Genomic DNA, 15505 nt, shown 5'->3' with positions numbered 1-15505 from the left:
ACTCTGTTATTTATTGTACAGTATTTCACTTAAAGTACAAAGGCATCATCAGTATTCACCAGAATTGTATTTTAACAGGTACATTATACTGCATGTTAAAATGTGCTACTTTAATGATGCAGGACAGAACACAAATTAATGGAAAGAAAGGAAAGAAAGTTTTAAAAAAAATGTAAAAATAACATTTTTAGTAACTGAACTGTACAAAGAAAAAAAAACAAATAGCGGGGATTAGAGCCCCCCAAGTCACTTAAAAGTATATACAGATGCACTGTTATTTACCTTCTAATTAGGACCTTTGGGTTCTGCTTCCTTCATACTGATGAATTTGGGGGTGGGGGAAACACTGTTACTAAAATGAATAAATTCTTACAAAAGTATTTACAGAGAAAGGAAAACAAATCCCCTACTCTTCCAAAAGAGAAACATTTGCCTGGCTGGAGAGTACAGTCTTCCTCCCTACCCTCGCACCCAAACCCTGCCAAAGCAGTGACCTTGAACACGGGAAAGCAAATAGTTACGCGATCGGAGGAGCTGCCAGAGCCCTTCTAACGGTGGGAAAGTGTCTCTCTCATTTCTGTTTTATCGCTTTAGACGCTCCGGTAATGGGGTGAGCGAGGAAACAACCCCCCAAGCAGCCCCCCAACAGCCCCAGCCGCGCAAGCCGTCCCGACTGCGAGAAGCTGGGGCAGGCGGCCGGGATGAAGTGGGAAGCACCAACGGGTCGGGCGTGCGAGAGGTTCCTTGCTAGAAAAGGGGGCGACAGACGGGGACAGAAATGCTTTAAACTACCAGGCGTTCGCGCTGCTTTTCTAAATCTTCCCCCGGGAGCTTGGCAGCCGCGCGCGTCACCGCAAGCGACCGCAGCGCGCCCAAACCCGCCAGCCGAAGCGTCCGACCGCGGCCGCGGGGCGTCTCCAGGACGCTTACACGTGGGCGCTCTTGGCGTGGGTGGGCGAGCTGGAGCCCGAGGCGTAGTAGAAGCGGTTTTCGCCGAACGTCTGGGCGTCTCCCGAGCAGCACACGATGACGCAGCCGCCGAAGAGGCAGAGGGCAGAGCTGATCCAGCCCGTGTACAGCGAGTAGCCGAAGCTCATGATCGTGGTCTCGCGGTGGGCGCACACGGGGAACCAGATGGTGGCCACCACGCCGCACATCGCTGGGGAGACAGGGAGAGGAAGGGTGACGGCCGCGCCGAGACCCGGGCACCCGGCAAACCGCCGGGACGGCAGGACGCCGGCGGCGAAACGCCGCGTTCGCCAGGCAGAGGAACGCCGAGACTGACGTTCGCCGTGCCTTGGACCCTGCTACACCCTCTGCGAGGAGCGGGGAAGCACGGCCATCGTCCCACACGTCCGGGAACGCTTTAGCCGGGGGCACCATCCTCCCCACGTCCCCCTGGGGCTGCGAGACCCCGTTCGGCCACTTCCCGAGTTTCTGCTCTCGAAGTTGGGAAACGCCCATCGACTCCCAGCTGGAGCCGGGCTACGGAGACGCAGGAGGACGGGCGAAGGACGGGCCGCGTCGGCCGCAGAAGGACACGTCCCAGACGCGCAAAGCAAGTCGAAGCATTCGAGCACTTTTTGCGGTCTGGGAAAAGGAACGTTTTGCAGGCACGGAAGGAGGCAGGGACTTGCCCTGTTACTCTGTTAAGCGCATGCAGCTTAGATTTAGCCTCCTGCGGCTTATTTTCCCTTTGGAGGACGGAGAGGAAGCCCTTCCCTATCCCCTTCCAGGCCCACGGTGGGAGCAGGAGCATTCGCACCGGTGCTTGGTCCAAGCGACTCGGAGCAGGAGGGAGCACGCGAGCTTTCAGGGAGGCCTGAGCTGCGGAGAACTGGTCGAGATCGAGAGAGAGCAGCAATCTCTCTCAAACACTAACTAGAAGAAAAAACAACTGCTGCTTGACACAACCTGATATATTATAAGGGAAACAGATTTTTTTCCCTAGAAGTATTTTTAAGGGTGGAGAATGAAAGTCATCCCTGAAATCGATGCTCTGGAGAGCTGCAGAATTAGCAATAACTTAAACCAGAAGGAAGAACACAAAAGCCGTGTGCACTGGTGAGGCAGTTAAATCTGGGTCCCAGAACCAACTGGTATAAATCACCGTCTCTGCACTAACCCACACACTATGTCCTCAGCCCACGTTAATTCACATCACTCCAGTTGCTCCAGCTGAATGGTCACATAAACGTTTAGGAAACAACCCATCGCTTAGCAAGACAGAGCAGGCTTCATAAAATACAAGCAGAAAACGGGCAGGGATAAAAGAAGCAGCAGTGAACAAGCAGTACAGGCTTTTTTGTTTTTAATGGAGAAGGAAATGTCACATAACTCTGGAAAACAGATTCCACTACCTTATGGAAAATTTTCTCTATAGCAAGTGATGGAGACAAACTGTTTTTCGAAGGGAAAACAGTATTCTACCTAAGGTCTACTGGCAAGTCAAAAAATTGCTGAGGGCTTCAAATTCTGTAGGAAATTCCATAGGATTTTTCCATAAAAGGGCAGGAAGGCTGCAGCCAGTGGTGTTGCGAGGACTGCAAAGCAGGTCTCCTCGGGGCGGTAAAGAAGGTCCAAATTCAGTCAGACCTGCATCGCTAAGAGGCTGTGTAACTCAACAGCGACAGCCTCAAAGCTGACGCTGCAGGCTGCCGGGCTCGAGACCGCGGTGCCCGCCGTGTGCCGCCCGCGGCTGCCCAAAGCCCGGGAACACGCACGCGCCTTGCATCCTCCGTGGTGCGCGAGCTCGCGCCAGCTCCCCTCGCTAAGGGTCCTACCTCCGTCCCGCCAAGTCCCGCCGTGCACCGAGGGCAACGGGAGTCGATGGTGTTAATCACCTCGCAGGAGCAGGTCCTAAAACAATACTCCTTTATGGCTCGTACATCTGAGAAGAATTAATCGGTCAATATTTACTCCCCTTGGGCACAAGCTGTGCAGGACTCCATCCTCGTGGCTATCAGAGAATCAGAGCAAAACAATAACAAGACTGTGGCAGCGTTACAGATTTCCACCAACCGCGTTAAAAGATATCTTGAGGCAGTGTCAAAAAGTTAAGGTTGAAAGAGGGAAAAAAAAGTCATTGAGAGAAAAAATAAAACTGTTTAGTTAAAGCAGAGAACAAACTAGAGCTCCTGGCCAGTGCAGCAGAAAATCCATCCCCAATAGCTGCAGCTATTATGAGAGAAAATATTTTCTTACGGAAAGGAGAAGAACATTTGAAGGATGCTAATAAAGCCAGTAATAATTTTGGGCCTCCTCAAAGCAAAGACCCCGCGGCTTTGGAAGGAATTTTTGGAGAAGTCAGGGAGGGGAGAATAGCATTTATCCTGTACGTGGATTCGAGTCTTGCAAACAAATCATGAGCCTCTAATGCTTTAAAACAAAAATGTATCAGTTGAGAATCTGAAAAGCATTCTAATGCTCCAGAAAAAAAGCTTCTTTGTTGTCCAAAAAGACACAATCATCTTTTCTTTTTCTGTCAGCAGTAACTATATATATATATATATATATATTTATGTCCATAGACTATAAGAGCCTTATCTTTTCAGACCCTCCCCCACAACACAGGACCAAAGAAAAGCTCTCAAGGGCACCAATACAATGGCGTCTCTTGTGCATGTGGCTAAACTACATGTAAAACCACCTTATTTTAACGCTGACAGTTTCAGAAAACTGTGCTACAGAAGCTAAGGGCCTTCCGTGGGTTGGTGTGACCTCCCCATGTTTGGATGCCACCAGCTGCCATCAGTTACCAGCGACCCCACGGCTCAGAAAGAGGAACGCCCTGAAACAGCACCGGGTTTTCATTGCTTTGCATAGATTAAAGTTGGCTGTAAATCCCTTGAGGAAGATGTGAAAAGGACGGTCTGTAATTGCAGTATTTCTTTCGGACGGTGGACTCGGATTGCGACTGAAGAGGAGTTGTTTTGCCAAACAACCCGAGGGGATTGCAAAGGACATTTTAGGGCAAGTTTCAGTGCATTCCACAACAGGCTCCACACAAGGAAGAGCTGTTCGTGTATAAATTATGACTATTCCTCTTTTGTGCTAATGCTAAGAGACTCTTTGCCTCTGCCTAATTAAGAATGAGTACAGATGGTAGAGCTGTTGCAGTCAATATAGTCTAGCACAAAACTAAAGCAAAGTCTGCAAATAGAAGGAATATTTTCTATCAGACCAACTAGGTTAGCTGGAAAAACAGGCATATTTTGGGCTGCATACATACGGGAAAGCTTGCCTGCTTTTTGCAGCTAGGGTAGGCAGTCTTGTAAAAGACGCTGCCTCTACCTGCAAAGCTGGTCTCAGTAACGCACCATCCGTTATCCTTGGCTCCACCAGATCTCTGTAAAGTCATAGGGCCACATCCCGGGCTCCCAACATTTCTATGTGCTTTTTCATTATGGACCTACAGTAGCTCAGTCCATTGAACTGAAACTCTTAATATTGGACATTACAGGCATAATTTAATTAGGGGAAGCACAGAAGGTGCTTGGGAAAGTGGGGAAGGTGGAGCAGTATTAATCTAACCCAAGGGACAGTGAGTCCTTGCCAAATTCCTTAGGAGTATGTTAAGAGAAGTTATCTGCTGAAGAAAGTATACTTTTCTTTCACAGATAGATTTAGTTATTCTGAGTTGCCAACTGAAAGTCATGCGGATTTCTCTTTCAAAGCGTTTGTTCTTGCACAGTGAAATAACAGATACATGGATGCGTGGGGGCTTCTGTGTTAAAGGCAATCATTCTCTCTTGATATCCATGGTCGTATGAGCAAACCTCATGCAAGCAACTTCAGCAAAATAACCTTGCAGAACACTACTGTATCCACTGAAAATGTTCAAGTTCACGGTCCAGCCCCCAAAAGTGCAAAGTCATTTTGCCTTGTGCACAGCACGGAAATATCCGTGTGCCACGTGACAGCCTAGATGGGTGCTTCCACGCCAGCTCCCCGTCCTGCACCAAGCGGAGGGTCGGCCACCCCAAGCCACCTGCCCACCTAAGAACACACCATGTTTTGAAGTTCAAGCCATGGTTTGCATGTCATAGTGTAAAGTGATTTATTTCTATTAGGGGGAACAGTGTCATTTACACAGGTCTTTCAATATTCACAACTTCCCAGAAGACCCAGCCCTTATAAAAACCCACATTCAAACTTTGGCTCTCAGGAGTCGACTATTCTGAGAGAAAGCAGTGTCCAAAAGAACCTTTTACAGACCTTTATTTCTATAGCTAACACAGTCATTTTGCAGTAGTAATTCCTGATATCTGATATATTTTTCATCCGTGTTTTTCAGCGTCCCAGGTCCCTCACCTCCACTAGGAAAATGATCGCTTGGTAACCAGCAAGGGGTCCCCTGAATTAGTACCAACAACACAGGATGGACCAGAGTTTTTTCCATCAACACTACCATTTAAAATGTTTCCATACTGGTTCAGAGGGAACCGCTGCTGACAGTTGTTTTCAGCAATAAATCAATTTGATTGGGCAGATAGGATGAAGCAAAGACATAAATACATCAGCAGGCAGGATAGCAGGGTGTGCACACGTATGTCACACTCCTTGCAGCTTGCTATTATCAGTTCATAGTAAAACCAACGGAATATTTGAGCCCATTGTTTTCCTGGCAAGTTTTCAAATTTTTTTTTTCTTTGGTTCCACATTGTGTTTTCAGCTCCTGCTTTTCTTTTTAACAATTTCAGTGATAAACTGCCATCCTTTTCCTGGACAAGTAAAATTTGTCACGGGATCAGTTCCCATAATCAGATCTCCATTTTCAATATATCTGGCATGTCAGTATGTTTTTGCTTTTGTTTTTTGTTGTTTTTTTTTCTTTGTTTTTTTTTTTTTTAACCAAACCTCTGGGAGTCGGCCTCCATTTAGAGGATATGGCTGGAACCCTTATGGTTGAGGAGAAAATGCTGAAAACCACAAATGAGAATTCAGTGGCCAGAGATTAAATAAGAGCAGTCCAGGACGTCTTACGTCTAGAATATTATGACTTTTAAGTCAGTATTATGTCTTTTGAGGTCTGATTCATACTTATTAAATGCTCTGGAATGGTAATACCTCATTTTTCAAATAGCAGATCATTAATCAGCTTAAATAATGTCAAAGTCCCAAGCCCCGTATATTATTCTTCTTCCAAGGGGACTGTCTTGATAATCAGCCTGGAAATATTTAGGTTTTGTAAAAATAAATGTGGGGTTTTTTGTAGACCTTCAGAGCAAAAGGGACACATTTATTCTTCATTTGTAATCTGACAAAAAGTGCTTCTCTTTTTCTCCTCTGGCTCACAGAGCACTAAAACTCCTTTCATTTAACCTCTTACACCTTTTCTCCTCGCCGGTGTCACACCACAGCAAGACCCGTGTAGGAGAGCGGCACACGAGACCCCAAAACACCTGGTATCGCGCCACGAGGGGCTGGGATTTCAGCTTGTTCTATCAGGGGTTAACGCAACATCGTCACCACAACTCGCTTGCCACGGGCGCTGCTCCTGTAACCCCGCTGCCCCACCAGCTTCCGTAAGCTGGGATCAGGTCCTCTCACACCGTCTCGCAGGAAAACCAGACCCACGGGCAACACCCTCGCCTCCGCACGGGCAGCCACACAAAACGGGGCTCATCCACAGCGTCTGGGACTGCAGCGGGGAATTCGCGTCTGTTTGCCACAAAGTGCAGCTCTGCTGGGACCACCCTCGTTCCCAGGCAGAGGGTATCCAGCGGACCAGACACCTCAGGCACTGCTTCCCAAAATTTCACTCATGGGAAATACAGCACTATTTTTCTTGCTTTGCCAAGCCCAAATACGTTGCTCAAGGTTTTGGGACAGGGGCGAGTGCCCACGTTCCAACAGCTGACCGTTCATAATAAGGATTTTCTGGAAAGCTGTCCATCCTAAACAGGCACTATAAAGGGCCTGGAAATCCTAAAATCCTGATTTTTAGAATTTCCAGCTGTGGCAATGTCCCTTTAAAACCCAAAGGCATGGAAAGGGCCCCTCGGTCTCAATCTGACTGCACTTTCCCGTAGCTTTGGGGCCTACCAGCTCATACCGACTGCTTCTCGTGAAGGAAACTCTCGAAGGAAGGAGCGCGCAGAGGACAAGCCCCTGCGAGCCGGCAGAGCTCGGACCTGCTGCCCTGGGCTCAGCCCCCTCCTTCGCTCCCGTCTGCCTCTCACGAGCTCTTCCCCAGCCGAGTGCATAAAGGCAGCGGCTCCCCAGGCCAGAGCACTGACTACCTCTGTTGTGGCAGCTACATACAGTGCCCACTTGAAAAAAAAAAGGAGGAGAAGAAGAAGAAAGAAGAAGACGAGCATGATGTCAGCACTGGCTGCCCGCAGCCAGCAGAGCCACACAAAGAGGCCACTTTCCCTCACCCCTCCTCCTCTGCCAAACAAACGGGTGAAAACAAGGCACCACAGCCTGTTGTGGAGATGACGAGGCTTCAAGAACATGCAGGTGCTGCACTTGGGACAATGAGCTCCACAGTCCGAGCTGCTCAAAACAATCTCCTCTGCAGGCACCAAGAACGGGAAGAAATTCCCAGGGGAACGGCAAGGCCAAGGGCAAGGGTGGTGGGGCAGAGAGGGGTGGGCTCGGGAGGCGCAGGGGACATACCATCCCTTTCCCAGGTCTATGTCCCCTTTCTTTGTCCCCTGCTGTCCCTGCAGGACCAGCAGCACGCTCTCAGGCACGCGCTTCCCTCCCCGTGTGTCTCGGCTTGCTTTGGTTTGGGTGCACCTGCAATGCACAGGGAAAATTCAGAGGCTTTTCTTTTCCCTGCAAGCAGCTTGGGAGTCTAGACCCTTTTCCAAAAATAGTAACGCTTCCACAGCAAACCATCACGACCAAGCGCTTGCAGGCAGCTGCCTGCGTGTCACTGCCATCACCCTCCTGCAGACACAGGCGGTGGCCTCGCGTGAGGCTCCGTGCCAGGGGACTCCGTAAGACAATGCACAGTAGGGTTTCGCAGCCCTCCCCTCTCCTCCTGCCCTCTCTCTTTGTCCTCCTCCTCGTGTTTACGCCTTTTGTTCGCCCCACAGACTGCAGCAATGCTGTAGTACTTCAGCATCAGCCTGGCCCAGACAACCATGTTTTCAGGTGAACACGCTCAGCCGACTCGCCCCGTGCTGTGCTGAAATCGAGGAAGAGCTCCCGCTCCGCACGCCTACGGGCAGACGGGCGCCTTACCCAGGAGAATGATGAGGATTCCTCCCAGCTGGGAACGCCGGTACTTGGCAGCTCCAGGCTCATGGCCCATCCGGATACAGGGCAAGACCGTTATCAGCAAGAAAATAGCTGGAAGACCCAGAACTGAGGCGGCAATCATCAGTGCTCGACAAGCTTGGACATACCCTGTTGGCAAGGCAAGGAAACAGGATTCTGATTATTCGGCACAAGAGAAGACCTTTGGACAAAGACTCCTGTCTGACCAGCTCCCAGCACTTGCCTGGAATATGGGAGAGAGGCTCAATTCTTTGTTTAAATAACCAACTATTCACCCGACATAAGACAGAGAGACTGCATTACAGTGGTTAGTGCGTGAACACAGGATGTGCAAGTTCAAAAATTTGCACAAAATAAGTAGCACTGCCTGGAAAACACAAGCTCTTTCCAGCAAGGCACTGAGAAATCATGGAGCTGGGGAATAGGGGAAGGAACAGAAAGGGAAACATCTGGGAAGGAGTTTTCCTAATTCTTTTCAGAGACTTGAGTAAACAACAAGAATTTAAAGTCCGAAAGAATGGCTTGCTATGACCAGGAAAGGCCCACAGTATCCATCGGAGGAGTGTTGAATAGTTTAAGAGCCACTCCTAAAACATGCAGGTCTGTAAAACACTGTCACCAGCTGCACTGAGAAGGTGAGGGCTGTTGACTTGGGAGAGAGGGACGCTCAGCAGTCAAAGTCACGCACCCACGCTGCACATCAGGAGCTTAGCCTGCTAGCGGGGTCTCAGACGAGAGTCCCATGACTCGAGCTGACTGCTGGAACGGAGTTAGGGAAGAAAAATGACTGCACTTCTCGGAGCTGTTTGAGTTCTCCTAACTGAGGGCCAGATTATTCCTCTGGATCCCCATGGATATCACTGGATCCCTTGGCATTTCATCAGGGTTATCATCCCTGTTGTTCCTACATCCCATGCAACAGCCGCCTGACACGAGGTGGCGTGGGACAATAGGGGCCTGAGACCGTGGCTGTGTGGGTCAGGGCCCTGCTATTTATATTAGTCTGTGAAGGGCTTTGTATAACAACGTATTAAATTATATACATACATACATACACACATATATATATATAAATAAAAGACAGGTCATTACTTTCATGCAAAAGAAAAAAAAAAGTCAGTGTAAGATTTGCTCCAGTGCCTGGAGAGCCTCCACTGGCTCTCCGGACAGTCTTCGTAGAGCAAGCACCCCGGCTCACTTTCCCTTTCTATTAACAAAACGAAACTGCCACACGCAGACGTGGAGTTTCATGAGGACTCAAAGAATGCCAGCAAACAGGGGTCTCAAGCAAGAACTACTGACATACAGACAAGAGACCAGGAATCAGGATTTTACTCATCCTGGACATGCAGACTCTGTGTATGCTGAATATTTGCTTAATTTTTCAAGAAAGATAAACAAAAAACAAGTTCTCTCATGAGTCCAGGGCAGGAAAAGAGACCCAGTAATAAATTAGGTGCCAAAATCCGGTGTGGTTTCTGTGTAACTGATCCCAGTTAACCAAGAACACAAACATGTTAGTTTTAAGGACTTGACACCGTCCGTGAAAGATGCTATGTACGATTCAGTTACCAGACAGACTAAGATACACTTCTGTCGGGGACAGCTATGGGCATCAAGAAGTTAAAAGCAGAAGCATCTTGTTTTGTGATATGTTCCTCCTGAAGAGGAACACGGTTTTCTGTTGCTGAAGGATTTATTTACCTATTTATTAAATTTCATTAAACAATGTTTCTTCAGGGCAAGTCTTTTCTCTGTCTTCTCTACCATATCAAACGACAGTAGCAATAATGAAGGTAAATCTACTAAAAGTACACACAAAAAGGGAGAACAGGAGCAATTCTGACAGATGCAATATTGTTAAACACTCTTAATACAGACTAGGGGTTATATCAGAGAGAAGTTCAGAAGTAATCTTTCTAGCCTCCGTGAAATTCTTTTCACAACAGTTTAAAAAAATAAATAAGGAAAAAAATGAAGGAAAACTATGAGGAATGTCTATATCTACCCAGGCAGGATTGGAAGTCGCTGAAATGCTACATGAGGCGCAGCTGAAAACATAGCACAACAAAAAAATGCTATAAAGCTAACAGTGATTGAAATAGATAAAATCATTAACGTACAGAGAAGATCACACAAAGACTTTGTCAGGCTTAGCTAGTTCAAAAGATATATTAATACTGATGGAACACCTTGCTAAATTTTTGCTTTGGTGTAAACCTAGGTGAAAATTACTATTTTAATTTTATTTCTAATTAATTAGAAAATATCAAGAGAAATTAAACAAAGTTATGTCTGTTTGCTATGTAAAAGTTCTACCTTGCATTAACACAAGTAGGAAGCACAAGAACATCAAGACTAACGACAATCTTCCAAAAGATTAAAAGTGATAGCGTCATTAATAATAGACCCTGAAAGATTCATTATTCTCAAAGTCATTTTAGGGAATTGATCTTTAATATTTGTAACAGTTCACCTCAAGGCAAAGCTAAATGGAATGTCTATATACTTCAGAATACTGTATTATATCTTAATACACTATTATGTTTTGCAATACAGTCTAGATGAGAGATGCGAAGGGAACAGCAAGAGTGTAATAAGAGCAACGATCGATAGCATTAAGTGGGCTTTAATAGCATAAGATCCTATACCTAGGTATAATTAAAACAGGCCCAACTTAATGAAAATCATGCTGAGAGCTATCATTCAAATTCTCTGGCATGTTTTCTCGGACCACCTCTGGCAGGGCTGAAGTTGATGGAGCTCTGCCGTCGGGTCCCCGAGCAGCAGGAGCTGCCCCGGGCAGAAGGACGTTTCTGTCCGCCCCGCTGCGGGGAAGGGGGGACGGGGAACACGCACCTGGCAAAATGAGGATGTCCACGAGGGGCTTGCAGTGGTAGAGGCCCGTCGCCATCACACAGTCCGCCCAGAGCCCTTTGGATCCCAGCTCGTCCATCTTCCTGCAGGTGGTGATGGTGTAGCCGCAAGTCACCACCCAGTCGTTGGTGGCCGTCGCGACGACCACCCCGATCCAGCCAATAAAGCTGCAGACAAACCCGGCCAGGTGCAAGCAGGTGGCCACCATGTCGCTCCCTTAGCCTAGCGAGGCAGGCAGCTGGAAAGGAAAGCACACAGAGAGTTTCAGCGAGGCCGGGCGCTGCGCTCGGGGCAAGCTCGCGGCTGCAGCCCCCGCCGCCGGCAGAGCCGCGAGCAGGAGGGACTGGAGTTTGGCACCAAGAGGTCCCCAGCACTGCTGCTCGCAGCGAGCTGCCGCTGCCCAGCTCACGCCCGGGGAGGGGTCGGAGCTGCCTCCGGCCCCGCTAACGCAGGGGAGGAGCAACAGGGAGCCCCAACTTCTCCCGCTCGCTCGCTCGCTCGTCGCTAGTCGGAGGGGAAGGAGGACGAGGAGAGGAGGAGGTGCAGAGCTCCATCCCCTGCCACCCAGCCTGGAGAAGGAGGGGAAAGGGGCTCGGGTACTGCAAACGCTCTCAGGCATCGAGTTCTCTGCAGCCAGGAACTCGCTGCCTCTTTATTACGAGAACCGATCTCTTTTTCCCCAGCTGAACTGATGCCCTAAAACACAAAACAGACTGCTTCGCTTAAACGCAAACAATCCGACTACTGAAATTTCAGAATAAAGAAATGCAAATCAGAGCAATGCTGTTGAGCTGAGGACGAATGGTCACACTGGTATTTCCTGATGGAAACACAGGGCAAGAAACACAGAGAGAGTTACCCGAGCGGTGGAACCGATCACCTCGCCAAAGCCATCGGCATTCCTGCAGTAAGTGGCCAAAAGCAGTCTCGCTTCCTTTCTTTTCTGATGTTTTCAGTAGCTGCAAAAACATAAAAGATACGTCACTACATTGTCTCTGCTTGTGCCTGAGTTTTCAAAAGTACTAGTAACACTCGGAATGTCCCAAAAAATTTTTTAACAGCTTCTTATTTCCACTTTTGGATCCTAAAATTTTGGATAAGTGGCTTTTTACTCAGACTCATTAGGTTTGCAAATTTTAGTCTATTCCATAAAACAAGGAACAGTACACTTCAAAATGTCACGAGGAGAAAAACTTCACACACTGTTCTGAATCAGGAGGAATGTCTAGGCAGACAGATATTTTCCTAATTTTACTTTGTATTTTCTCAGACACATACACATTATTGCATGCCAGCACATTCCTAATAAAATGCATAGTGATGCATCCACCAGTGCTTGCAATTTTGCAAAGGAAAAGTTTGGAGCCATACAAATAAAACATGCCTGTAGAGACCACTAGTGGAGTACTTTTAGCATTACATTAAAAAAAAAATTGACAGGAAGAAAATTAGAGAACAATAAATTTGTTTTATTCCTACAGCTGTTAATGAAAAAGAAATACTGGAAGCTACACTCCAGTATTAAGATGTTATGAATGAAATATATCCTGCTCTTCACCCAAAAGGGTTTTTTTTCCTATTCCTTAGCACACAAACTACATACAAAACACAAGTAACAACAAGCCCATCCTAAGCTTCAATTGTCACGTGTTCTTTAGATTCAAAATTCAAGGACACGTGGACACAATTTCATTTTGTCAAAGCTTCCTCTAAACACTGTAGTTACTGCGTAAATAGTACTACAGGGTTGATAATTATCTTTAAGTGGTAATAAAAGCACAGAGGAGCTTTTTATAATATATACAAATTTAAAAGTTGCTTTCACATTTATTTTATATGGTTGATTACAGTCCTTGGGGTTTTTTCTATACCCAGCTTATTGCAGCTTCGTGAAGCCACACTGCCAGCCGCCTTTCCCTGGACTTCCGTGACGTTCACCCTGCCGCTGATTCCACCTCTCCGCACAGCTCCTTCTCCTGGCGCACCCCTTTCTGACGGAGCCTGCTGTTACTTATAGCCAGCTCCCATTTTGACATTGTCTGGGGTCCTAGGTGGATTGAATCTTTCTCCCCCAAACATGCTCTTTATTCATTATTCAGCAGACAAACTTGTCATCTCTCGAGCGAAACTAATATTGTCCCACTTCTTGGAACATGCAATTGCCTTCAACAGATCAGGCATCGTGTCCTGAATTTGAAATGAGACGATCTGACAAATTAACACCTTCCTGCCTCTCCCCTTGGTTGACTCAGTTTACATTTTCTTCAGTCTAGCACTTCCTCCATCTAACTTTATATCACTAGGCAAATTGAACAGATAGCTGATCCACTTGTAACAAGTATAAATGCACATAGCTTAATATTGGTTTTGAGTTAGTACCAGACGCAAGAATACTTCACCACTTTGGGATGATCAGTTCCAATCTCTGTCATCTAATGACACTGTAACTGTACAGTCCACCACAGTTTAAAAATAGGCATATGCTCTAAATCATGCTAATACATGTAGTTCTGATGCACTTGAAGTATTTCATTTTTCTTCAGAATAACAGAAGAGAAACGCTTGCAACATTTTGATGTTCCATTTCATCGCATGGCTGAGGTTATAAGCATCTTACATGGTAACAGTGCAGACGTGTCCTAATGCACGAAAATAAAAAAATGTTTTGTTTTTTTTTATGTCCCATGATATGAATTCTTGGGCCATGGACCCACCCTAATGTAATTCAGCTAGTGCAGTTCAGCAAGCTCCCAGGCCCTAACCGAGCTGCTTGCAGCGGCGAGGCACACGCTCTCGGGGCTGCACAGGCTGGCAGGTGTTCGCCTCGTTTGATGGCCGTATCAGCTAGTTTAGTTCTGGCAAACGTTTCTGTAGCTCTAATTCAATCTCTTACAGTTACGAGACCAAATCCTGAACCACAAAGGTTGTTTATGCTAACACATTTTCCTTCACAAACGCAGTTCTCAAAAAGCATATGCACAGCAGCTCAGCTGACACCTTAATAAACAGTATTATTCAACGGTAATCAGCTTGGTGCCCGTATGCATAGGTTAGTTGATGTTAACAGGGATAGGAGGCATTTACTCCTTCACCAGTGTCATGAACAATACCACAAATCTTGAAGTGGATATAAGTGAACATTCAATAAATAAGCACAACTCGCAAGATCAATACAATAAAAAACAAAGAAGAATGACCTATCAGCTATGTGCTAAATAAACTGATGAAATATTTAGGGCAACATTCTTAAAATTTGCCATTTTAAAAGCATTTGCTACCCATGCATTTACTGCAGCAACAGTGCAAACATCTTAAAAATCGTAATGTTTTTTATCTTGTTATTTAAGCATTTTTCCTTGATCAGCATTTAGTGTTTTCTCTGGCAAATGATATCAGCTGCAATTAGTCAACACCCTATGATTTTTTTTTCATACAAGTGACTCACCTAAACTTTTTCTTTATGTGTTTTTTCAGCATGATAGTTTCTCCTCTGTTTGGAAATTCAATAGAATAAAAATATAGGAGGAGATCCATAAATAAACATGGTGTACTGAAGGGTTACTTCTTTAAGTTGTGTAGCTAGTTGTTCATTTTCTTCCATACCAAAATCTGAGCTCACCAAAATATTACTGATTTCATCTTCGTCCTGTTTGGTACTGCATCATTTCTCTCTGTATCTGTAAAATAAGGTTAAGTTAATTGTACATGGTAACATTGAAAGTCTGCGATACTCTGAAACATAATGAGGTTTTCCCATATACAAGACCAGTACCTTAAAACAAGGACAAAACGCTTTCTGCTCCGGCTTTGCAGGAAGGACAAATATGTACGTGTATGCTGTGACTATGCATGATTATCTGTCAGAAAACATCAGTAGGAATAAAATCACCTAGAAAATTTCCAAAATTTTATTATTGGCAAAAGTTTTTTTTTTTTTTTTTTTTAATCAGACACTGTAAATTTCTTAAAATGGCCAATAGAATATGGCCAACTGCTATAACTGGGGATGTTCAATGGAAGAGCCATTCATACATGGTCAACGGGAACAGCTCCTCCTTTTCCCCTTGCCTCCTCCCAATCTCTCCCATTCTTAATTTTCTGCTACTTAAGCTTCCAGATGGTAGAGGAAAAATTGCAAAACCTAGAAACTGGTGACAGTCACTGCAGGGCAGATTTTCAATCAGCAGTAAATGCAAATCTTTTTTTCAGCAAAATAAGTATAAATCTCATTTTTTATCTTAAATTCTTTATAAACCTTCAGCATTTTATATAGTAGTATGTGTTTTTATCTTATTAATTACCAATCTGTTATGGAGAGGTGTAACACCTGGAATATTGCTAAAGTAGTCAAGTAGCAACAAAAGCTGTGCACCAGAGAACATGCCCAACATACAAG

The 15505-nt window shown here is 46.0% G+C and overlaps 1 protein-coding gene across 3 annotated transcripts; it reads right to left on the bottom strand.

Moving 5' to 3' along the window:
• On the bottom strand, window positions 1–12039 carry CLDN11 (claudin 11). Of its 3 annotated transcripts, none has more exons than XM_067301415.1 (4): window positions 11969–12039; window positions 11092–11347; window positions 8197–8361; window positions 1–1159 (listed from the first exon to the last, which is right to left on the bottom strand). In XM_067301415.1, the coding sequence occupies exons 2-4, from the start codon at window positions 11315–11317 to the stop codon at window positions 927–929; spliced, it is 624 nt and encodes a 207-aa protein (XP_067157516.1). In that variant the 5' UTR covers window positions 11318–11347; window positions 11969–12039; the 3' UTR covers window positions 1–926. The 3 variants fall into 3 exon arrangements, with proteins under 3 accessions (XP_067157516.1, XP_067157517.1, XP_013800647.2); XM_067301416.1 differs by having other exon boundaries at window positions 11990–12023; XM_013945193.2 differs by lacking the exon at window positions 11969–12039 and having other exon boundaries at window positions 11092–11525.
• Between the last annotated feature and the right edge of the window lie 3466 nt (window positions 12040–15505).

The sequence above is a fragment of the Apteryx mantelli genome, chromosome 9 (genome assembly GCF_036417845.1).
Source record: "Apteryx mantelli isolate bAptMan1 chromosome 9, bAptMan1.hap1, whole genome shotgun sequence".
NCBI classification, from domain to species: domain Eukaryota; kingdom Metazoa; phylum Chordata; class Aves; order Apterygiformes; family Apterygidae; genus Apteryx; species Apteryx mantelli.
This window is presented reverse-complemented; position numbering and strand designations above follow the sequence as displayed.

Bases quoted from the DNA above. Each gene is read 5' to 3' on its own strand.
- CLDN11 (XM_067301415.1), bottom strand. From the start codon at position 11,317: ATGGTGGCCACCTGCTTGCACCTGGCCGGGTTTGTCTGCAGCTTTATT. The intron at 8,362-11,091 runs GTGCGTGTTCCC...CCTTGCCAACAG, and splicing joins GGACATCCTCATTTTGCCAG to GGTATGTCCAAGCTTGTCGA. The intron at 1,160-8,196 runs GTAAGGCGCCCG...CTGTCTCCCCAG, and splicing joins AATCCTCATCATTCTCCTGG to CGATGTGCGGCGTGGTGGCC.